Raw genomic sequence first — 24,761 nt, forward strand, 5'->3', positions numbered from 1 at the left:
TCTATGTCAAAGTCATCACAGTAAGTAAGGTACTCTGAGGCAAAAAGTGACTGGATACTGCTAAAAGCACTGAAGGCAACAGAAAAGATGAATGAGTAAATGGATTTTTTTTTTTAAACAGATCTTTACTGGAGTATAATTGCTTCACAATACTGTGTTAGTTTCTGTTGCACAACAAAGCAAATCAGCCATATGCATACCCATGTTCCCGTATCCCCTCCCTCTTGCGTCTCCCTCCCACCCTCCCTATCCCACCCCTCTAGGTGGTCACAAAGCACCAAGCTGATCTCCCTGTGCTATGCTGCTGCTTCCCACCAGCCAACTATTTTACATTTGGTAGTGTATATATGTCGATGCTACTCTTACTTCGCCCCAGCCTCGCCCTCCCGCCCCATGTCCTCAAGTCCATTTTCTATGTCTACCTCTTTATTCCTGCCCTGCAACTAGGTTCATCAGTACCAGTAAGTGGATTCTTAATGAAGGTTCATGGTAGGAGCAAACAGGGCAGGGAGGGAAAAATGATCAGTTCATTTGGGGACAGAGGTGGGGCTGGGGAACATAAACAGAGGATTCAATCATAGCGTAGGGATAAGAGGTAGAACCTAACAGAAAAGTAAGGGTAGCCTGAACCACGGGACAGAAGGCCAGGGCAAATACAGAAGCCTGTGAGAAATAAATTACAAGAAGACATGTAATGCAATTATGTAATGTCTCTTAGGCTAATACTGGCAGATTCTCTAGAGGTGTCAATGACCTGGACTTAAGGCCTGTCTAACAGACCAGGCAATCCCTACTTTCATATACTTAGCTCCTTTTTAATCCTGAACACCTAAAACAACCGAATGGTTTTAGAAACTATGTGTCAATACTCCTCTTTTTCCAAGCTTAAAGGAAGGAAGAGACACGGAAAGGAAAATTACGAATCTCTGAATGTTTATGCTCAAAAATTAAATGGACTATGAGGTCCAAGAAATACAGAATATCTTTTACAATCCACAATCGGCCTGAAAAATGACATTTAGTAGATCAAGGAAAACAAAGCCATCCAAGGGCCTCTGAGATACACACACGCAGCTACTCTGGGAGCTCAATTACAGGCAACCCACAAAATTCCTTGGCCTTCAATTTTATGAAAACAGCTGTTTAGCCAAGTTTAATTCTTTGGAGATAAAAGGCCTGACACCCTCTGCTTAATGTGTGAACCTTTTAATATAAGGTATATAGTTTAAAATCACAGACTATCTGTTTCTGAACTGTCAAGAATAAGCTACTCCAGAATATTCAGAAAAATCCCCAAGACTTAAAATACAGAAAACCTACAGGCTGTGAGGAGGGCACTTTAGGACACCACAGGAGACTTGCTTCTGGATGTTTTACCTTCAATTAACAGAAGAAAAGTGCCCATGACATAACTAGAGGCACAAACCTTTGGTGTGAGAGAAACACCAAGAGCCCAAGAGTTATTTCCATGATGGGCAAAGGATTTTCCTGGACCTTGGGGTTACTGTCAACTGGTTTGAGTTCATTTGGTTTCTTACATTTTTGTATTTTACAATTTTATATAGTTTTAAAAATTAATAATCTTTTATCAACCTTCGAATTTTAAGTGAGAGCTAGGAAAAGACAAAAGCAAAGGCAGGGAGTAGTGAGGATAAGCTATGCCTGTGAGAAGAGGGGCTAGACTGTCTTTGTAGTCAGTATGAGAGGCACATGGGAATGAGACCAGGACTACATGGCAGGTCCGTCAGTCCATGTAATTTTTCCTAAGTCAGAGGAGCAAGAACAGCAGAAGCAGAATGGACTGTTGGGAGGAAAAGAAAAAGCCCTGAGCTCCATGGCTTCAAAGAAAGGAGTTCTTCAGCTCTATTGTAAGACGCCCCACCCACGGCTTCCTTCCAGAGGCACAGCCTAGCCCTACCGGACTTGCAAGGTTTGCAGCAGGTTGAGATCCACTTCGACCTGCGACCTGCGTGGTCTTAGCGCCCGCAGGCCAGCATCTCTGCTCTGCTCTTTCTGTGCGTTTTAAAGTATCCTGAGGAAGGCTGACCTTTCTCCTCGCTGGCTGTCCCAGTTACCTCAAAAACCCATTAATGCTTTCGTTAGTGCTCTCCTCATGGAGCTGCGTAGGTTTTAAGCAGTCTGCCCCAGGACCATTTTCCCATGAGCTCTGTTAGTTTCAAACTGCAACTGTGCACATCCTAAAACTTTTCAAGAATCCTTTTTTTTCTCTGTTTGGTCGCACTGCGCAGCTTGTGGGATCTTAGTTCCCCAACCAGGGATAGAACCCACACCCTCAGCAGTGAAAGCGAGAAGTCCTAACCACTGGACTGCCAGGGAATTCCCTCAAGAATGTTAAAAGCAGAAAAGCTGATATCTAAACCTCAGTTTCTTACTGTGAAATTACTGTGGTAGAAATCAAACGTGATATGCCTATTTAACACAGTGCTTGGCACAAGATAACAGGCTTCTTCACAACTTCTGCCTTAATATTCCCATACAAACAAGGATGGGTTCACGATGGGTATGAGAATGGGCTTTTAGTAAACACCAATCTAAACTCTGTATCCCAAACTTGTGTCTAGGACATCTCTCCCTTTAAAAGTAAACAGAATTAATTTTAAACAGCTTTCAGGAGAATTGGACCTAATGTACTCCTGTCCTGGCAAACCTCCCCGGACTGCCAGGCTGGTTCCACTTGGGCAGCAAACTCAGATATGGTGCAACTTTTCACTATCCCAAAAGACATGTTATACCAAATGCAAGAACGAAATGTCCAACTTTTCCTTAATACTTAATGTCAAAAAATAAATTTAGGGCTTCCCTGGTGGCGCAGTGGTCGAGAGTACGCCTGCTGATACAGGGGACGTGGGTTTGTACCCCGGTCCGGGAAGATCCCACATGCCACGGAGCGGTTAGGCCCGTGAGCCATGGCTGCTGAGCCTGCGCGTCCGGAGCCTGTGCTCCGCAACAGGAGAGGCCACAACAGTGAGAGGCCCGCGTACCGCAAAAAAATAAAAAATAAAAAATAAAATAAATAAATAAACTTAAAACACACATACCCATATATGCTGCCCAGTGGATAGCACGTCTATCTTTCTTGTCAAAAGCATTAATATTGGCACCTCTAGACAAGAGTAGTTTGACCATCTGGAATAAAAATAAACACAGTTTCATCAACATTCAGAAGCAGAACTGTTCACGAATATCCATCGTGAAGACTACTCATCTCAAGCTCTCTGGCACCGAATTTCTGCATTTGTAGAAAGGAAAGACAAGACTATATACTGAAGATGCTTTAACATAATTTAATAAACAACAGGACAATATACGAAAAAAGGTTTCACTATGGTGGTTACTGAAGTCAGGCATCAGCATCTTTTTAAAGATGCCACTTTGTGTCCTGGTATTTTATGAACAACTAAACACAAATCTGGAAGTCTAAAGGGAGAGTATTTAACAATAGGCTTTATTCCTTTTTATAGCCCAAAGTGTTATTAAAATTCAAAGTGCATTCTGATCCCAGAAATGTCTTAAATTTAATTCAAACACAGATGCAGTGTCCGTAATATGATTAGACCTGAAGGTCACTGCACAGTCTACTTACCTCATAATGTACCAAAAAAAGTCATTTGCATTATGTCCAAGCATATTTACAATAGTTTCCCCATTAGAAAGGGCATTCCAGATGTCAAAAAGGGACTCATCTAGTGACCTGAACTGCAGTAGAGACAAGAATTCTTTACGTTGCAAAAGCCGAGAAGAACAGTGAAAACAGCACTGCAGTGACTAGCCCTCAGCCATGGAATCTTGGGAATGTCACTTTACCTCTTTTTTAAAAAAAAAATTGAAGTATAGTTGATTTACAATGTTTCAGGTACATAGCAAAGTGATTCAGTTTTATATATACATATATTTCTTCCAGATTCTTTTCTACTACAGGAAAAGAATTGATATTGAATATAGTTCCCTCTGCTATACAGTAGGACCACCATTTTTACCTCTTTGAGTATCTGTGTCTGCAACAAAAATGAAGGACTGGACAAGCTGCCCTCAAAGGTTCTTCTAACTCTGAGTCTCATTCTTTCCTAAGTCTTCCATGTACATACACAAACCCCACTCTTTGCTATGGCACACCTAACATTAACCAATACTCCTTGTATAAGATAACTAAATACTAATTTTCTTAAATTGTTTTCTTTTGATGGTCTGTCATCGAAGAATTCTTGACTAAATGTTCAAAATAAACTATAAGAAAATGTTTTCGGGCTTCCCTGGTGGCGCAGTGGTTCAGAGTCCGCCTGCCGATGCAGGGGACACGGGTTCGTGCCCCAGTCCGGGAGGATCCCACATGCCGCGGAGAGGCTGGGCCCGTGAGCCATGGCCGCTGAGCCTGCGCGTCCGGAGCCTGTGCTCCGCAACGGGAGAGGCCACAACAGTGAGAGGCCCGCGTACCGCAAAAAAACAAAAAAAGAAAATGTTTTCTACACTCCCCTTCCTTTGCTACCATCTTTCTGGGAGAACAATGAAACTGTTCTGCCTTCTTAGACACTTTTTCCTGCAATGACAGAACATACTTTTCACATTGTATTACAGTTGGCAGTGTTGTCCTTTGTCTCCCGAGGTTGACCATGAAATTCAAGTGCAGGGGCTGTATCTGATAAATAAATTTCTAAATTTGAGAAAGTTATATCATGAATTATCATGAAAAGAAGTCTGAGGGTTTGAAAAAGGTAAAATTAGATAAAAATGAGCAAAATAGGCAAGTTCATTAATAATGGGGGGCGGGCACACACACACACACAGAGAATCACTGTCTAACTAAATACCACTTACCTCCCCGTGTCCACTGAAAGCTGCATGATGCAGTGCAGTTCTCCCTGCTCGATCGGACACGTTTACATTACTCAGCAGAGGCACCAAAGCTTCCGCACACTTTACAGCTTTATTAGCAGCCGCTATGTGTAAAGGGGTTTGCCAGTTTTTGTCTCGAGCATTAACATCTGCAGAATGCTTCAAAAGTACCTGAACTGCTTCCTAAAACATATGAAGATATACAAGACAAATGAGTTAACAGCTTTAGAAATGGTACACACATGAAGGAAATAAAATTTCTTGAGAAACTAAAAATAGTTCTGGCAGAACCTGCTATAAACAAGCCAGAAAACAAAATAGCTTGAACTAAAGGCAGTACTCAGAGCCATGCAAGATACATCAAAATAAAACATTCCCTTTCTCTATCCTCAAATTAAAGGCACAACAATCAGTCTCTATCAAAATGTACAAGAAATACTGACAAATATTCTTCAAATACATTCATTACTAATCTTGCTTTTCTAGATGGTGAGATACAATTAATTTATATTTTCAAAGCTTTAAAAAGTAGATTTATCACTTTGCCATTAAATATATAAAAATTTAAACATACTATTTCCCAAAGTATTCCACATGCTATATTTTACAAAATGAAAAATCACTAGGATCTAATTCATTAGAGAGAGAGAGAGTGAAAGAGAGGGAGGGAGGGGAGGGGAGGGGAGGGGAGGGAGGGAGGGAAGGAAGAAGGCTTTGTTGTGATGCTACCTGGTGGGAAAGTTGGTGTTAACAAGGCAAATTAAGAGTTTACTATTCAAAGGGATTGGTCTCCCAGAAGCACAAGAAAAATGTCACAAAACATCCATAAACTGGACTCATGGCAAAATCAAAAGGAATCCAGTATGCCATCAATATTAAGCAATATAATCAGAACTAAACGTAGCAAATTTTTTCTCCTTACAGTGATAATCCTATTTTTGGCAGATGAACAACAAACTACATACGAAATGAAAAGGACCAGAACCAAATCACCTCAGTTCTGTCATTTACAAGGTATAACTATTCAAGTCTAGTAAAACTGACCCTTGGTTTTCTTATCAGTAAAGAGGGGAAAGAGCACCTGTACATCACTCATCTCAAGTCTGCTATGAAGCAAAAAAACCTAATGTACATAAGATTGTTCAAAAGACTAAAATAACTGTAACTATGCAAAGTAGCAAGGAAGACCAAGCAAAACACTATTATTCATGATTTTCACATAGCCTTTGAAATAAAAAGTAATCAGAACTGCTGAAATATGGGAACCAGCACAAGGCTGGCAAAAGACTGGAGAGACGCCCATCAATCTATCGACCTGCTGAGTAGCTAAGTAAAGACATGTGGAGGCCTGCCCTGTGACCCCACAATTCCAATCCAGCTATTTACCCAAGAGAAATTTTAACAAGACCCATCTAAGAATGTTTTTATTTATTTATTTTATTTTTATTTTATTTATTCATAAGAGCCAAAAACAAGAAATGTAAGTGTCCACCTACAGGAAAATAGATAAACTGTTGTACATCCATACAGGAAACACTACTCGGCAATAAAAAGAAATGAACCACTAATGTACACAACAATATGACTGATCTCAAAAGAAGTCAAGACATTAAGAGTACATACTGTATGATTCCATTTTTATAAAATTCTAGAACAGGCAATTCTAGAACAGGCAATTGAGAGGTGCCTCTGGGGACAGGAGGGACTGACTGAAAAGGGACATGAGGGAACTTGCTGGAGTGATGGAATCTTCTAAATCTAGATCGGGAGAAAGGTTACATGGGTGTATACATTTGCCAAAACTCAACACTATACACTTAAAGTCTGTGCATTTTACTGTAAATTAATTTCAATTAAGAAAAAGGAATATAGGGAAAAAGATACACAGAGGAATATATACTCAGAATCATGGAGAACAAAGTACAAATACTGTCAGGATTCTCAATCTTTATCCTCAAGAAGGGTATTTTGTGACTTAGGGAGTAAAACTAATACCATCCTGGGAAATAGATATACTAGAAAATAATTAAAAACAAAATGAAGAATTTATAATTGGATAAACTGGGCAAATACAGCATACTATAGATGCCAGGCTTGCCTTAATTATTTCCAACTGGAATTCACAACGCATACCTTTAAGTTTCTAAAAAGTGTGTGGAATACTTACGTTCCATCAGCAAGAACAGAAAAATCAAAGCTATACTTTCGTTTCACAGAAAAACAAGAATAAATCCAGTTTATGGTTGAGGGTGGGTAAGATGGCACCTAAAGAAGGCTATAAACACAACGACTAAGACTGTTTGAACCCTGGGTCCACTGCTGGGGACACTTAATTGTGTACCCCACAATCATGTCGAAGCTCTAACCAACCCCCACCACAAAGCAGTAAAGTTAAATGAGATGATAAGGGAGAGACCCTAACCTGATCAGACTGATGGCATTCTAAGATGAGGAAGAGGGAGAGAGAGATTCCCCCCTCCCTGACCAAATGTGAGGACACAGTGAGAAGGCAGCCATCTGCAAGCCAGGAAGAGAGTCCTCATCAGAAACTGACTCTGCTGGACCTTCATCTGAGACTTCTAGCCTCCAGACTGTGAGAAAAAAACATTTCTGTTGTTTAAGCCACCCAGTCTATGGTATTTTGTTATGGCAGCCGAGCTGACTAATATATCCATCATTTACTACTCAGAATAATATACGTCAGTGCCATATCACAACAGCAGTGATCTTTGAAAACTTAGAGAAAACTAAAGAACTCTCTAAAGACAGGAGATTCAAAAACAAAAACAAAAACAAAATTTTTAAGGGTAAATTTCTGGAAATTACAAACCAATGAGCCTGATGTCTTACCCTAGTAAAATTCTAGATTTTATTAGCAACACATTACAAGCATTTAGAAAAAAAATGTAGGGATAACCAAGGATATACATAGTTTACTAATGACAGAATTACCATAGTAACCTTGATCCCAATTTTTCCATTATTAGAGGGTATGCATGTGTAAGAAATGCTGCAGGTGTGCCTTCTCTTCAAACAAACAAGTAATATCCTATGACACTGATTTAAATAAGATTAAGAAATATGGGGGTGGGGTGATAACAAAAGGTTAACTAATTATATCCAAAGAGTATTTATTTATTCATAGCTTAGGGTCAGGCACAGGGAAAAGAAGGGCTAACGCATTCCAAATAAACACAATGTTTGGGTGAACCACTAATATCTCACATGATAATATATTTTAAACTCAGTTATCCTGATAGAACTAAAATGTTAATTCCTGGAGTTAGGTTAAAAAAATAAATGCATATCCTTCAGAGGATCCAGTGTGATGTGGATGGATAGACAGATAGATAGATAAATAAATAAATAACACACACACACACACACACACACTCTCACTCACAAAGCCCTAATACTCAGAAATTGATTTATTCAGAAGAATACTCAGCATTTATGGAGAGCTAGATTATATGCTACTCTTCAAGATTGACAGTCACAAACCAGTGGTGGAGAAAAGATGAGGCAGCCAGGCAGTACGACCAGGTGCATGGAAACCATGTCCCGGAAGGAGAGTTGGGGAACTTGGTATAGTTAACCCGAAGCAGTCTTTCTACACCCAAGTTCAGTGAGGGAATTAAGCCTTAAGACATCATCCACTATCTGTGAGGAGTTAACTTCCTTACTATGCATCTTCTGCGATGCTAGTCATCTCTGTCCTTGGGAGAAGTGAGAAAACAGTCACTCTAATCATCTTCTGTAGAGCTTACTTCTCTCATGGTATCTCAAAAACATAAACCAAAAGCTACCTAAAATTTTGCCTTTTTATATACCCCTTTGTGGTTATGTTTTCTATTAAATGAAGTAAGTAATGTAAGTATAGCCTTCTTTTGCTGGTAGGATATGACAGGAATAATTAAAAGAACACCAGTGAAACTGATAATCTTGACTAGGTTTCCTAGCAGTTTTCCTAATCATGGCATTCTCCTTTTAAAAGAAAAATAATCCTTAGGGCTTGGGGTTTACAGAAGTTATATTTTTATGGAATGGTTACATTTTATAGCTGTTTCCCATACTCCTGCAGAAGAGTAGTAATACTACATAGCCTAGTAGTTTTTAGGATGAAAAGCCTAAACCTTTTTTAGGTTGACAAGATTAAACTTAAACTTATTAGGATCTGCTGCTTTCTAACCTACAGCTTGCCCTTAAGTTCAAGCCACGTACACAGTTTTAAAAAATCAGCAGTTAGGTCTCTGGGTGGAACCTGCAATCTACCTTTAACATTAATTATTTTTTTAAAGAATCTTTGGCCTGTTTTACAATCTCTACAAATATACAAAGTGTTATTTCTGATTATTTGACAAAACTCCACTAAATTTAATAGTCATATTTCCAAGAGTCATACCAAAAAATAGGTAAGTATGACTAATTTATCAATAGGTTGCCATGATGGCAATGTTTATCTTCCTTAACTGCCTTTATTTAAAGAAACTTCACTGCAAGAGGGCTAACCACAAACTTAAAAACATTACCATGAATTTCAGAGTTCAAAGTATTTTGGTTTAATAGGTCTTAGCTTTCAGAATTCCCAGATTTGCCCAAGATCACACAGCTAGAAAGTGGCAGGTGATATCTGAAGCCAGTGTCACCTGATCCAAGTCCCACAGTTCACCAGCTGTAGCCACCAAGGATCACCGTTCCCTCCCTATCCAGAGGCTTATGGTCAACAGACCGCCTCTGTCACACCGCAGCATTTACAGTACCTCCCTTCCAGCCACCTTCTCCTCCACTCCTCTTCACTCACCCAACTCTCGTTTTGGGTTCAAGGTGTACTTCGAAATGAGGAATACAAAGAAGAATGAACAGAAAGGAGCACCCCCAGTTTCTCTTGGGGAAACATCCTCCCAAGGCATGTGTTCCCCTTATCTCTCCAGAACTATCTGGCCCCATGATGGGGAGAAGCAGCAGTAGCCACCCTCCCTCGTCTCCCACAATTTGAATAACTGAAGAAAACATTAATTTATACAGTCCCACCCTTTATTTAAAAAATGTTTTCAACTATCGTAAGATAGGTAAAAGGGGTGCTTTGGGCACAATGCATTTGTAAAAAGTACCCAATCCTTTTTAGAAAGGCAGTAAAATGACAGAAAAAAAGAGGGTCCAGGTATTTGTGTCATCTCTGCTACTCAACAGCTGAGTGGTTTCTGGCAAATTATTAACTGCACAGGTCCTTAAAGTATCTATCCTACAAGGATGTTATGAGGACTAGAAGATATGACAAATATAAAAATGAACTTTCTCCAAAAATGTCAGTTATCTTGAAGGTCAAACAATACACAGGATTATAAATAAAAAGGAATTGTTCTTCCTCATAAGACACCTAACATATTTTAAGATTGTATTTAGAACTGGCAACATGTGAGATCAAGTAATGTTTCTGAAACTAATTTCAGTGTTTACCTAAACAATATTTCATTTAGTCATTACACACTGCTGAGATTATTTCTTGAGCACAACCAGCAGAACCTCTGCAACACGTCTATTAGGCTATTGTGAACCAGTCAGCAGAGAAAAGCCTTGAGGAGGAATTTGTAAGATAGAAAAACAACTGCTCTCTTGTAAGAAGTACAGAAGGAGGGTTTTCCCTGCCACTTCAGACTCTCCAACTTGGTTTGAACAAATTCCAAAGTAAAGTGACCAGTCTAGGTATTTTCAGTTGCTTTTTCCTTTTTTGAAAATACAGAATTTGAATATGGACTCATAGGCAGGCCTACTTAATGATTTTATATACAAAATATTTACTAAGAGAAATTTCATACCTCACTACAAGATGCAACTGCTCTGTGTAAAGGTGTCAACCATTTGTTGTCTTTGGCATTAACTCTAGCTCCTGCAACAAGAAGAAAAAAATAGATTGAAATATTTTGCATAAAATATTTTAAATAAATGTCCTGAAATACTAGTTACATATAGTCCAAATTGGATAAATAACAATTGAAAATGTAGTACTTCATTTTTATACTTTCTACTAATAAATCACCCTTAAATTACAAAACAAAACTATCCTTTTTAATTGATATAATTATCCAGTAAGGTATTAGCTCTTTATATTAAAAATCAAAGAAACATCATTTTATATATAGTCTAGAAAAGCCACCTTTATACAGAGCATATCCAAAATGAAAATCAGACCCCAATGTAGAATGTGTGTTAAAAACCTCAAATACTTAAATACATGAATAAGAATACTAAGACATAAAATGTAGACCATTACAAAGTCTTCATTATAATTCTTTACTAATGAATGTATCATGTTATAATGCAATACAGTAATATCAAAACAGTTCTCCAGTAATGATTACAAATGCTTTAGTATTATAAAGTTATTTTATAAATGGATACAATGGCTATAAACTTAGGGGAAAATACTGAGAAAGGAAATGAACCAACCCACATCTTTCCATGTTATACCTAAAGTTCTAAGTAGTAATACTTAAAACAAATCAACTATGTCTTTTTTAAAAGTCATTAAGTCAATGGACACAAATTTTCCTTAATAGAATGGAAATACCATTTAGTAAGACAATAAGTGTATTATGTAATTTGAGGGGAAAAAAAGTCTATCACCTATGTAAAATCCACTGATTTGGTGCTTAAATACCCACCAAACAGAAGCAGCACACCGTGGGATCGCTCTACGTAGAGAGAAACAACCCTGACTCTCAGGACTAGAGGAACTTGCAACAGGTCCTGCACTATGAGCAATCCTAGATTTACATCTAGAATAATAACCAGCTAAGTGAGAAGAGGCTTTAGGAACCTAGTCCAACCTCCATACTTTCTAGATGATGAAATGCTGGTACAAGCAAGCAGCTCACCGCCAGAGTCAACTACAGCAGAACCAAGGAGAGAACTCAGACATCCTAATGTTTACATTCTGTTTTGAGTGTGAGGTTCCAAGTAATAATCAAGCACAGTGACTCCAAGTTACAGCCCGAATAACCTCTAGCTATAGGTTCCTAACTAGCTGTATGATCCCTCTGAACCGACATTTCTTCATCTATAAACCAGATCCCCTAATACCTTGTTACAAAAATTAACAGGGGAGTTCCCTGGTGGTCCAGTGGTTAGCACTCCAAGCTTCCAATGCAGGGGGGCACGGGTTCAATCCCTGGTCAAGGAACTGAGATCTCACATGCAGCACAGCACGGTCAAAAGACAAACAAACAAACAAACAAAAACCAACAAAAAAGATTAACATACAAACCAATGTACCTAGTACATGTAGTACGGATACATTAGAGGTAGATTTTATAAGTCTGAATGTGAGAGGAAATGAATTAAAGGCAGGTGTAGGAAATCATCCACAAGTGCAGCAGTTGAAGCTGAACTCTGTGTGGGCAGGGCCAGTGAATCATGAACCAGCAGGAGAGCTTTCAAGATTGCTTAAAGCTGTGGGAGAAAGAAAGGGAGTCAGCAAAATAAAGAACCAGCCAGAGGGACTTCCCTGGTGGCACAGTGGTTAAGAATCCACCTGCCAATGTAGGGGACACGGGTTCGAGCCCTGGTCTGGGAAGATGCCACATGCCACAGAGCAACTAAGCCCGCGAGCCACAACTACTGAGCCCGCGTGCCTAGAGCCCATGCTCCACAACAAGAGAAGCCACCACAATGGGAAGCCTGCACACCGCAACAAAGAGTAGCCCCCGCTCGTCACAACTAGCGAAAGCCCACGTGCAGCAACGAAGACCCAACACAGCCAATAAAAAAAAAAAAAAAAAAACCCAGCCAGAGACAGTGATATATTCATGTAATAAGCATCTGAACAACTACTGGCCAGGTTCTGTGGAGACCAAAATGGTGAAAAGAGGCTTTTCTGACCACAATAAAGTCAGCATTTGTTTTGGGTAAGAGCACAAACACTTGAAATGTTCACGGGTCAGAAAGTTGGAGCCCTAGAGACAGTGAACAGGCTCCTTCCTTCTCCCCATTTATCACTTGGAACTTCAATGGTTCTCTATAATCCCTGTACCTCTTTCTATGATTTTGGATTTATGTGCACAGTAGGAGGGCAGGTCCTGGCATTAAGGCCTGAAGGGTAGTGACACAGACACTCAAAAGACACAAGTACCCTGGAAAGACAGAAGTAGAGAAGAATGAGGCCTGAAAATGGGCCTCCAACAAATGGGAAGGGTCAGAACTCTGATTCAAGGCATTAACCGACAAGGAAATATAATGTGGCTGTCACAAAAAAGAGGATGATCTCTACGTGCTGATAAAGATCTGAGAAATAAAAAGTAAAAATAGGGCTTCCTTAGTGGCGCAGTGGTTGAGAGTCCGCCTGCAGATGCAGGGAACGCGGGTTCATGCCCTGGTCCAGGAAGATCCCACATGCCGCGGAGCGGCTGGGCCCGTGAGCCATGGCCGCTGAGCCTGTGCTCCGCAACGGGAGAGGCCACAACAGTGAGAGGCCCGCATAACGCAAAAAAAAAAAAAAAAAAAGTAAAAACAGCAGTAAGTAAGAGCTGTATGAATAATATTATTTACTTTTACATAGAAAAAGGAAGAGTTAAGTATCTATATTTACATTTGCAAAAGGAAACCCTGGAGGAAAGCTAAGACATTAAGAACAGCGGGTGCCTATGTGTTTGCACTGGTGATGAGGGGCAATGAGAATTAGATGACGTGATGGGGAACTAGGGTAGAAAGGCAACTGCGCTGTAAGCTGTATACCTTTAAAGGTGTGTATATTTTAATTCGGAAATGAAACTGAAATAGTACATATTCAAAAAGTGAAATGTACTGAAGAGGAAATGAAAGGAGTGGTCATGAAAAAACACTCCAAGAATTTGGCTTCAAGTGCAAAGAAAAAATTGGAAAGCAGGAAGAGGGTGAAGACAGTCTGTCTTTCTTTTGGAAATGGGTTATCAGATATACAACTGAAGGAAGAAAATCTAATATTTATGGTGCATTTGGCAGCCCAAAGTAAAAAACCCTGCTTGCTTCATTCTTCCATTTTAAGTTACAATAATTAACTAATTAATTAAATCGTCTTTCTTTCTCTTTACTTTTAATAACAAAATCAAAGTTAATTTTATCAAAAACATGAGTGACTATAACAAATAATCCACTAGTGGCTTAATGAGGACACATCATGCTGCCACTTGCAACTAGCAGACAACTTGATAAAAAATTTGGCTTGCTCTTTTTAAAGATTCTAAAGATACTTAACTGCAGGAAGATCAGCACAATGGGATTTTAGACATCTAATCATATCCTATCTCAGAAGACACTCATTGTGTTAAGGCATCTTTCTTCTAGTAACACTAATCAGATATTTTAATTCCTTGGAAATTAAAGGTCAAGTATGTGAGTCATGGTTGAGCTATCTCTAAGGGCACAATACAACAAATATCTCCCCTGACCACATGGGTAAATTAGTATGTGCTTTATATATTAACAGACAAACATGGCATAGCAAGGTCCATTATAAGAGCAGCAGTTGGCTGCACAATGAAAAATGGCTTAAGAACAATAAACATGGCAGTGCACATCAGACGTCCAGGCTACCAGAGCTCATCTCATGTGAGCTCTCTGAAGGTAACCAGACTTCTGTTCCACACAGAGCTCCAAAATTAGCTACATAGTCATATACACACGACAAAGTAATTCCAGTAATGGAAAAGACATTTCCAGAGTAAAGTGACTAATCCAACAGCTGAAAACTAGCCACAAAGAAGATGAAGACAGGAAAAAGAGAAGGAGAGGGGAGGGACAGAGAGAAGGAGATGGGGAGGGGAGAGGGAGAGGGAGACAGAGGCGGGGATGGAGGGAGACAGAGAGGAGGAAGAGGGGGAGGAGAACAGACCTAGGGGGAAGGGAGAGAGTGGGAAAGGGGAAGATGGGGAGGGAGAGAAGGGAAGAGGGAGAGAGGGAGGGCAGGAAAAGAAAGAAATCCTATCCACTGAAAACACAAAATAGTTTTCCTAGAGAGAAATAAAACCAAATGTAACAGCTCCAGTGGCATCATCACAGGCTCTCTACCTGGCAGAGCAGAGTATTTGTGATTCCAAAGGAAGATCTTAAGTCACCAAGAAAAGATTAATTTCTTTACTATTTCCTAATCATTAAAACAGGAAAGAACATAAAAAAGCAGTGCCATCTCAATTGCTGCAGTCAGGCTACCGGGAGACCCTGTGCTGTGGAAGCCGAAGACAAGACAGCAATTTGAGGATGATGTCACTGATGACCACTGCAAACTGACACCCAAAGAAAGCCTCCTGAGTGCTAGCAGCATATCTAGGAAAACCCAAGGTCGTTATGCCCAACTGTATAAATCAAAGACTGTCTTTACTAGACTCCCTTTCCCCCACAAATCCATCAAATGTACATCAACTGAGCTTTCCCTTAAGAAGAACAAGCAGCCAGAACCTACGTCACATCAAATATCTGAATTTGGATTCACCTTTCCAGAACAGAGATGTGATCAGGTTTCCAATACGTTAAAAGCAAAAAGAAAACAAGCAAGCAAAAATCAACTGCAGGGTCATCCAAACAGCTTGGTTGTATCCATTTGATACCACAGTTAAATTACACAGAAAAATCCAGATAACCTTCTTCCTTTCACCCAATCTTTTCATTTACTAATTCACACATATAAAATTTATTCTGAAACAATAGTTTTTTAAAAGAAAAAACATATTTAAGGTAAAATTTCTTCCAAAATTAGATAAATGTCTACTACATTTAGAGATAAAACAGAAAGTAATTTTAAAAAATAAAAAATCTGGTTCACTTTTATCAGTCTACCCTGGGCTCTAGCCAGCAATGCAGCTAAGAGAGGTCTGGACATATGAGGAGGCAGTCAGGGGTCAGTGGACGGAGCCCAGGAGTAAGACCTGTGATCTAATAATGGCTCTGTAACCAGCAGGCTGTGTGACCTGGGACTGCTCCTCACATGCCTAGCCTTCATTTTGGTAATAATAAGCCTTGTGTGTGTGCGCCCATGTGCGTCTCTGTCTGTCTCTCTCACAAGGGAGGCTAGGCCCCAGGTTAAAACAACACAGGGAGCGCCTGTTTCTGAGCTCTACAAAGTCAGGAATCCAAATCACAAGTGTCCCACGTGACTCTAGGTCTCACTCCGCAAGAAGACTAATTCACCTGCTTTCTCCCTCATCTGATCACTCACCAAGATCTGCCAATTCTTTGATTTTTGAACCTCAGTTATCAGTAAAATAAGAGCTGTGGTAAATGATCTCTACGATCCATTTCCAGTGATAATATTCTACCCTATTTCGAAATACTCAGAATAAGTTATTTCATGCTTATTAAATAGCTTGCCTTACTTTAACATTAAATAGATAATATCTTTATAATCAATGCCAGGGATCTTCAAATTACAGCCCACAGATTGCCAGCCACCTATTTTATAAATAAAGTTTTACTGCAACAGAGCTATACCTATTCACTTACGTGTTAATTAAGTAGCTTTCGCGTTACAGGAGTAGAGATGAGTAGTGGCCAGTGTGTCTGTATGACCCTTCACATAAAGTCTATCAGCCTCTGATCTAGGCGAAGTACCTGAGAGTTGATGCTATTAAAATTATTTCTATTTTCCTATGTGTTTGTAATAATTATAGTCCCACTAATAATTTTCTAAAACTTCTGTTTGCAGAGTATAGTTTTTTTTCTCTGCTCTTAAGCCACAGAGGAGATAGTCCTTATACAGTGAGCTGGGCCAGGAGCCAAGTACTTTTAGCACTCTTCCCAAACTGGAAGTAATGCTTTCCTTTGGCTGTCTACCAAAAGCAGTGGCAAAAGCTTCAGATTCCGTTTTCAGGTTGGGAGAAGAATGAGCAAAAAGCAAGTACATTTCCACTTTTCCACCTGTGATGCTAGACCACCCCCCCTACCACCAAGCTAGTGCACTGTACCATTTAACAGGGTGTTATGGATATATAGATATTGTGGGTTGAACTGTGTCCCCACCACCAAATTCATATGCTGAAGTCCTAACCCCAGCACCTCAGGGTCTTCACAGAGGTAATTAAGTTAAAATGAGGTGTTTTGTTTTTTTTTTAGCACGGGCCCTAATGCAATATGACTGGATCCTTATAAGCAGAAGAAATTTGGACATAGACTTGTACCGATGGAAGACATAAGAAGAAGGCGGTCATCTACAAGCCAAGGAGAAAGTCCTAGAACAGATCCTTCTCTCACAGCTTTCAGAAGAAACTGACTCTGCCAACACCTTGATCTTGTACTTCCAGCTTCCAGAACTGTGAGAATATAAATTTTGTTGTTTAAGCCACTCATCTTGTAGTAATTTGTGATGGCAGCCCTAGTAAACTAATACACCAACACTGCAGTCTTTCAAAGGTCACACGCTTTAGGTCTAATTCTTAATACCAGAAACACAGTATACATATTTCCTTATTAAGAACTTTATTTTCTATAAAAGGCCAATTAAATGATTAACTAATATAACACATTATTTAACCACCTAACACATGCTAGAAACAGCCTGAGGTACTGGTAAACCTATGTTTGAAAAATATAAGCATTACATGAATAGCTCCCATAAAAATATCTATATTTAGGCAGCCAGTAAATTTAGTCCTTAAAACAGAAGTTCTTCAACAAAAGTTATTTCCTATAGAAATTTTAGTAAATGCTAAGTAGATGGGGGTGGGTAGAGTGTAGAGGGGGAGCACAGTTCAGACTGCAGCAGAGTTAAGAGTCAGACAGCCTGAACTCCACAGTCAGATAGCCTGGGTCTGACTTACTATGCTGGCTCTAGCTTTTATTAGCAGTATAACTTTCAGCCAGTTATCACATCTCCAAATGCTTTCATTTCCTTTATCTATAATAATACCTTCAGAGTTGAGGATAAAATGAGGTCATAAATGAAAAAGCTAAATTTAACACAGTACTTGAGATATAGTAAGCACTCACTGCTTCCAATTACTTCGTTCCATTCAATAATAATTGTGAGAGTAATTCTCCTAGACTCTAGTGTTACTGTATAGATTCCATGGAAGGATTCACTTGTTTGATTACATATAACATGTCAACAGTTATACCCCTCACCCATGAATCTTAAAAATGCATCATGGACATCAAGTGAAGTTTCTTCAGGAAGGCTACCAATTCGACTAAAAGAGCATGTTTGTGTGCATGTCCTTTTGCCCCCTTCTCTCCACTGTGTGTCCTAGAATCCCTATCTAACACCCTTTTAGATGATCTAGAGGTCATCCACAGGAGAATCTCCCTTTATAACACAGAAGAACAAGGTAAGGCTGTGCTACAGAAGAGATCAAGCAAGAATCTTCATTATTTATTTTTTAAAGGGTTTCTTTTTTAAGTTTATGTGTAACACAAAGTTATTTAAGTCAATGAATTTTTAAGGAATTTCGCATGTTCTGATTCTTTCCACTGCCAATCACCTTAGTTCCTCCAAACTCATAATCTTCAAGATAAAACAGCCCTTTCAAAAAGAAGCTATCATGTGAGTCAGCCCACAATTCTTTTAGTTAGGCTTCTTTGATCTCCAATGAAATATGGACACACTTCAATAATTCCCCACCTGTAATCTTTGGGATCCAATTTCCTCAAGCGATTTACTTTAGGACCATGTTTAGGGTCAGGCGATGGATCTGCCTGGTTCTGAATTTGACACCCTCTAAAAATTTATTAGGTTCAAATCACATTCACTCCTAAGCTGTCACACCCTAGAACAGTACAGATCATTGGGATATGCCAATACCTAAGATAAAAAGTTAGTTAGGCTTTTCATAGTTTACTTGGCAGCTCTGTCTTGTAGTTCTTTCCCACAGATCTAAAAGGTAGTTCTATGAGTAAAGAAAACCACACAGTTAATCTATGAGGCGTTTCCAACGATGTAGGTTTACAGAAAAAGCCCCATCGGGATAGACCTCAACAATCTTCATTATTTTTGACAGAGCTGCTGGAGATGGAGGGTAAGAGCCAATCACCATCGATCACAATCTAAGAACCTGTGATCCAAGGAGCTGCCGGGTCATCCCAACTATCTGTAGTACATCAAGAATAAAGAAAGCTATGCTACTAGGACTCAAAGAAAACACATTTGGTTTGAGAGCTATGTGAAGAAACAAACGTTAAGTGATGCTAACTTTTTGCCCCTCCCTACTCCAAGCAGATATTCTGGAAAAAGCATATTCCTCAATGATATATAATGGCAGTCCAGCGGTTAGGACTCCAAGCTTTCACTGCTAACAGCCCGGGTTCAGTCCCTGGTAGGGGAACTAAGATCCCACAAGCTGCATGGTGTGGTCAAAAAAAAAAAAAAAAAAAAAAAAAAAACCTTAAAGGATTCAGCACAGGACTAGAGCAAAAATATACCAAAGCAGAGTAAACTGAGCAAAGTACAGTTAATAGGTAAATATATTCGAAAGATATTATCCCAAGATAGGAGAGGAAGAATTTGTGAACTACTCTTTATACACAACTCCAGAGAAATTAAGTTCTGAACAGAGACCTCAAAGAAAAGCTCCAAGAAAGAGGTAAGACAATGCAAAGAGATGAGAGCTGGCAGATCAGGAAAGAGAAAAGGAAAATAAAAGCAATCAAAGATAAAAGCCTAGAAACAACAAAAAACAGAGCAGACATGTCTTACAACAGTCAAGAATTTGAAGCCACAGCCAGAGTGAATCTTTAAAAAACTAGGTCAGCCTCTGTCCCTCCACCTAAAACTCCCCATTGGTTTTCCATAACACTTTAAGGGCCAAAGCAAGTCTTTACCTGGAACACCCTCAACCTCTGCTTTACCTCCTACTGCTTTTTTCACTTGCCTCCAAACATGCTACACCTGGCAGTGTTTGTTCTTGCTAATCTCTTAATTTCCACTAAACATCTGCACCCGTATGCAAGGCTCGCTTCCTTATTTGCTTATCTCCTGCAAGGCTTGCTTCCTTATTTGCTTATCTCCTCGAATGTCACTGAATCCTTTCCTGATAACCCAACACAAAATAGCAAGTGATCCCCACCCAACATACCATTCCTTTAATTTTTCCATAGCAACTATCAACACATGACAAACTATATACTAACTTGCTACTATCTCCCCCATTAAAACATAAACTCCATAAAGGCTGGGACTTCATTTATTTTATTCACTGCTCTACCACAGCACCTAGAATGGTACCTGCTATGCAGCCAGGCTCATTAAGTTTTTGTTGAATGAATGAAGGATAGGTAAAAGGAAATAACTTAAAACTAAATGTAAAGACAAAATTACAATCAGAAAAAAGCTGATAAAGACAGATGAAGGATATCCATTTTAGTAGCAAAACACTGCAGAAAAATTTACTGATAGAAAAACACACGGAAATAAAACATGCAAAGATGCAATGAAAGATATAAATGAAATAAAAGTCCAAATTTCAAAACTAAAAGTGTACATTCACATAATGCCCTAGCAAAAAGAATCAATAGATTTAGCCTAGGAAAGTTAGCATGAATTTCAGGGCTAAAGAATTGAATCCTACAGGCATCCAGGCAGAAGAGAATGGACTATGGTGCTGGAAAGTGTAATGGGGGGATGGAATGTAAGCAGAGAGGAACTCAATTTCAAGACTTTCACTCAACGCTAGAAGACAGTGGAGTAACATCTACAACACTGAAAGGAAAAAGCATAAATTGAGAATTTTATAACTAGCTAATCTACCCTTCAGCTAAATAAAAAAAGGAAACGGTCCAAAATAAATAAGATACCACAGAATACAATATCCATGAGCTCTTACAGAAAATATAAAAACAAAAACTACTTGATGATGATGTCTATTCAACCAAGAGACATGAAAATTTTAAAACCTGGGAATAGAGAAGCTATGAATAAGGACAGAATGTGTGTGTGATAAAACAGTGGGAATTATGATTACAAAATAAACTGTAACGTCGTAATTCTTGACAATGGAAACACAAGAGTGAAACAAATTACAGAACGTTACTTCCTAATTTCTCATCATAGTAAATCAGAAAACAACCAAAACCTGAAACATAAACATCCATGAACATCAAAGTACACAGCTCTAAGGAATGATCAATTTCTTTATATTCTTCACTTTTCATTTTAGAGAAATATTTTAGGAACTATTCATTCTTTGCCATGGATACCAAAGTAGTTTTTATAATATGAAATTATAGTAATTTACTTTATTGTGTGTTCTTATTGGAGCATACCATGACTTCTGTATAATGCAAGAGCTAAATGGAGATTATTATTTCACATTGCTTTATTTTCTTAAGATTACACTAAAGTTAACCTAATTACTATTGTAACATGTCATTGGTAACTAACATGAAGGGTAAGAACAGTCTACCCAAACTTTTCAGTAACAATTGTCATTACTAATTACAAACAAATTAGCCTAATCTTGTTGTCTACTTTCCCCTTCATGTATTTAATTCTCTTCTTTAGGGAATTATCAGGTCAAACACTTAGTTTCAATTCTAATTTATAACTTATTAAAAATCCATTCAATACAATTATAAGGCTATTTTGAAATCGGGGTATGTAAATTAGTGTATAACTTGGGCCTCAACAACCATGGCATTCAAACCAAATTTAAGCAGAACCCGTGAAGCACCACTACAGAACCTCAAGAGTGTACATATACTGTTTGAAGACTACTGTTCTGGGTGAGAATTATTTTTCCCCCAGTTTTATTATATAATTGACATATAACATTATATTAGTTTAAGATGTAGAACAAAATGATATGACATATAATATAGAAATGATTACTACAATAAGTTAACATCCATCACCTCACATAGTTAAATTTTTTTTCTTGTGATGAGAACTTTTAAGCTTGCATCCCCAGAACTATCTTATAACTAGAAGTTTGTACCATTTGACCACCTTTACTCATTTCCTCCACCCCCCCAACTCGTCTACCTCTGGCAACAACCAATCTATTCTCTGTTTCTATCAATTTGGTTTGTGTAGATTCCACATATAAGTGACATCATGAATTATTTGTCTTTCTCTGACTTATTTCATTTAGCATAATGCCCTCAAGGTCCATCCATATTGCTGCAAATGGCAGGATTTGCTTCTCTTTTTACAGCCAAACAATATTTCAATGTATGCATTTACCACATCATCTTTATTCATCCATTGACAGACATTTAGGTTGTTTCCATGTCTTGGCTATTGTGAATAATGCTGCAATGAACATGCCTGTATCTCTGAGATGGTAATTTTGTTTCCTTTGCATATACACACAGAAGTGGGTTTGCTGGATCATATGGCAGTTCTATTTTTAATTTTTTGAGGAACCTCCATACTGTTTTCCACGGTGGCTATACCAATTTATATTCCCACCAACAACAGAGGTTTTCCTTTTCTCCACATCCCTGCTAATACTTGTTAATGCTTGTTTTTTTTGTTTTTTTAAATGATAGTCATTCTAACAAGTATGAGGTGGTATCTCATTGTGGTTTTGCTTTGCACTTCCCTGATGATTAGTGATGTTGAGCACTTTTTCATGTACCTTTGGCCATATCTCTGTCTTCTTTGGAAAAATGTGTATTCAGTCCCTCTGGCTGACTTTTAACCAGATTGGTTTGTCTGTTTTTTGCTACTGAGTTGTATGAGTTCTTTATATATTCTGGATATCAATCCCTTATTAGATATATAATTTGCACATTACTTTCTCCTATTCTGTAGGTTGCCTTTTCATTTTGTTGGTTTCCTTTGCTATGCAGAAAGAAGCTTTGTAGTTTGATATAGTCCCACTTGTTATATCTGATTTTGTTTTTAGTGTCAAATCTAAAATATCATCGCCAAGACTGATTCCAAGGAGCTTACCCTGTATGTTTTCTTCTATGAGTTTTATGATTTGGGGTCTTATGTTCAAGTCTTTAACCCATTTTGAGTTGATTTTTGTGTATGGTGTAAGATAGTTGCCCAGTTTTCCCACCACCATTTATTGAAGAGATGGTCCTTTCCCCATTGTCTATTCTTAGCTCCTTTGCCTTAATCGATCACAATACGCACAAGTTTATTTTGGGGCTCTCTTTTGTTCCACTAATCTCTGTGTCTGTTTTTATGCCAATACTATACTGTTTTGATTATTACAGCTCTGTAATACAGTTTAAAAATCAGGAAGTTCCAGTTTTATTGTTCTTTCTCAAGACTGCTTTGGCTACTTGGGTCTTTGTGGTTCCATATATATTTTAGGATTGTTTTATTCTACTTCTGTGAAAAATGCCACTGGAATTATGATAGGGATTACACTGAACCTGTAGATTGCTTTGGGTAGTATGGACATTTTAACAATATTAATTCTTCCAATCCACGAGCACAGAATATCTTTCCATTTCTTTGTGCCTTCCTCGATTTCTTTCATCAATGTCTTATAGTTTTCAGTGTACAGCTCTTTCACTTCCTTAGTTAAATTTATTCCTAGGTATTCTACTCTTTTTGATGCAATCATAAATGGGACTATTTCATTAATTTCTCTTTCTGATAGTTATCAGTATATACAAGCACACAGATTTTTGTATATTGATTTTGGATCCTGCAACTTTGCTAAATTTGTTTATTATTTCGAATAGTTTTTTGATGGAGTCTTTATAGTTTTCTGTATGTAATATGTCACTTGCAAAAAGAGACAGTTTACTTCTTCCTTTCCAATTTGAACACTTTTAATTTCTTTTTCTTGCCTAACTGCTATGGCTAGGACTTCTACGACTGTTGAAAAAGTGGTAAGACTGGGTATTCTCACCATGCCCCTGATTTTAGAGGAAAAGGTTTCAGCTTTTCAACTTTAAGTATGTTCGCAGTGGGCTTGCCATATATGGACTTTATTATGTTGAGGTATAGTCCCTCTATACTTTGTTCAAAGTTTTTACCATGAGTAGGTGTTGAATTTTGTCAAATGCTCTTTCTGCATCTATTGAGATGATCATATGATTTTTAGCCTCATTTTGTTAAGGCGTGTATCACATTGATTGATTTGTGGAAGCTGAACCATCCTTGCATCCCTGTAATAAATTCCACTTGATTATGGTGAATGATCCTTTTAATGTATTGTTGAATTTGGTTTACTAATATTTTATTAAAGATTTTTGCATCTATGTCCACCTGGGAAATTGGGGTATAACTTCCTTTTTTTGTAGTGTCTTTTTCTGATTTTGGTATCAGGGTAATGCTGACCTCAAATGAGGTTGGAAGCATTCCTTCCTCTTCAAATTTTTGAACAGTTTGAGAAAGATAGGTATTAACTCTTCTTTAAATGTTTGGTAGAATTCACCTGTGAAGCCATCTGGTCCTGGATATATTATTAAAGCAGAATATGCCTCAATTAAGAGGAAGCATTATTGTTCTCTTGAACCTCCTCAGTTCTTACCTCTAGTAAATTTCAGCTGAAAACTAGTGAGTTAGCATCCATAGAGGAACAGACATCTTCAAGGAAGTACGTCAGTGATAAAGTTATTCATAAAGAAACTAATATAAGAATATTAGCTTGGTCCATAAGTGACTGTAATTCTATAAGATCATGCAATTTGTTATAAAAACCACATTTAAAAAACTTTATTAATTTATAATGGCAAAATTCTATTCAGGCTACTATTTAAGAGGATTTTCACTCAAAATTTCTCTCACTGCTCCTTCTCCCAAATATCAAAGGAATGATACTATCTCTCCAATTGCATCATGCATATATCTGTGCAATCTGGCAACACAAGCACAATTCAAACACAGGCATCCTTTTTCAATAAATATCACTTACGATCATCTGGATACAACAAAAATATTTCTAAGCTCTCTTTGATTGCCTGTTTTAGGACTGCAAAAAGTCTGACCACCATAGGTGCTATTCTATAGGACACAGTTTTACCATTACTTCATACTGTAAGGTCTT

General features: G+C 38.3%; 1 protein-coding gene across 4 annotated transcripts in view; it reads right to left on the reverse strand.

Annotated features, from left to right (window-relative positions):
* Nucleotides 1-24,761, reverse strand: part of ANKRD28 (ankyrin repeat domain 28) — a 170,122-nt gene that overhangs the window by 46,755 nt on the left and 98,606 nt on the right. For all 4 annotated transcript variants that reach the window (XM_081235948.1, XM_081235947.1, XM_081235946.1 and 1 more), the window contains 3 exons: nt 10,668-10,738; nt 4,834-5,034; nt 3,060-3,147 (listed from right to left, as the gene is read on the reverse strand). In XM_081235948.1, the coding sequence (XP_081092074.1) occupies nt 3,060-3,147; nt 4,834-5,034; nt 10,668-10,738 (360 nt within the window). The remainder of the gene's footprint in view (nt 1-3,059; nt 3,148-4,833; nt 5,035-10,667; nt 10,739-24,761) is intronic.

The sequence above is a fragment of the Mesoplodon bidens genome (assembly GCF_964165515.1).
Source record: "Mesoplodon bidens genome assembly, chromosome: 5".
Lineage (NCBI taxonomy): Eukaryota > Metazoa > Chordata > Mammalia > Artiodactyla > Ziphiidae > Mesoplodon > Mesoplodon bidens.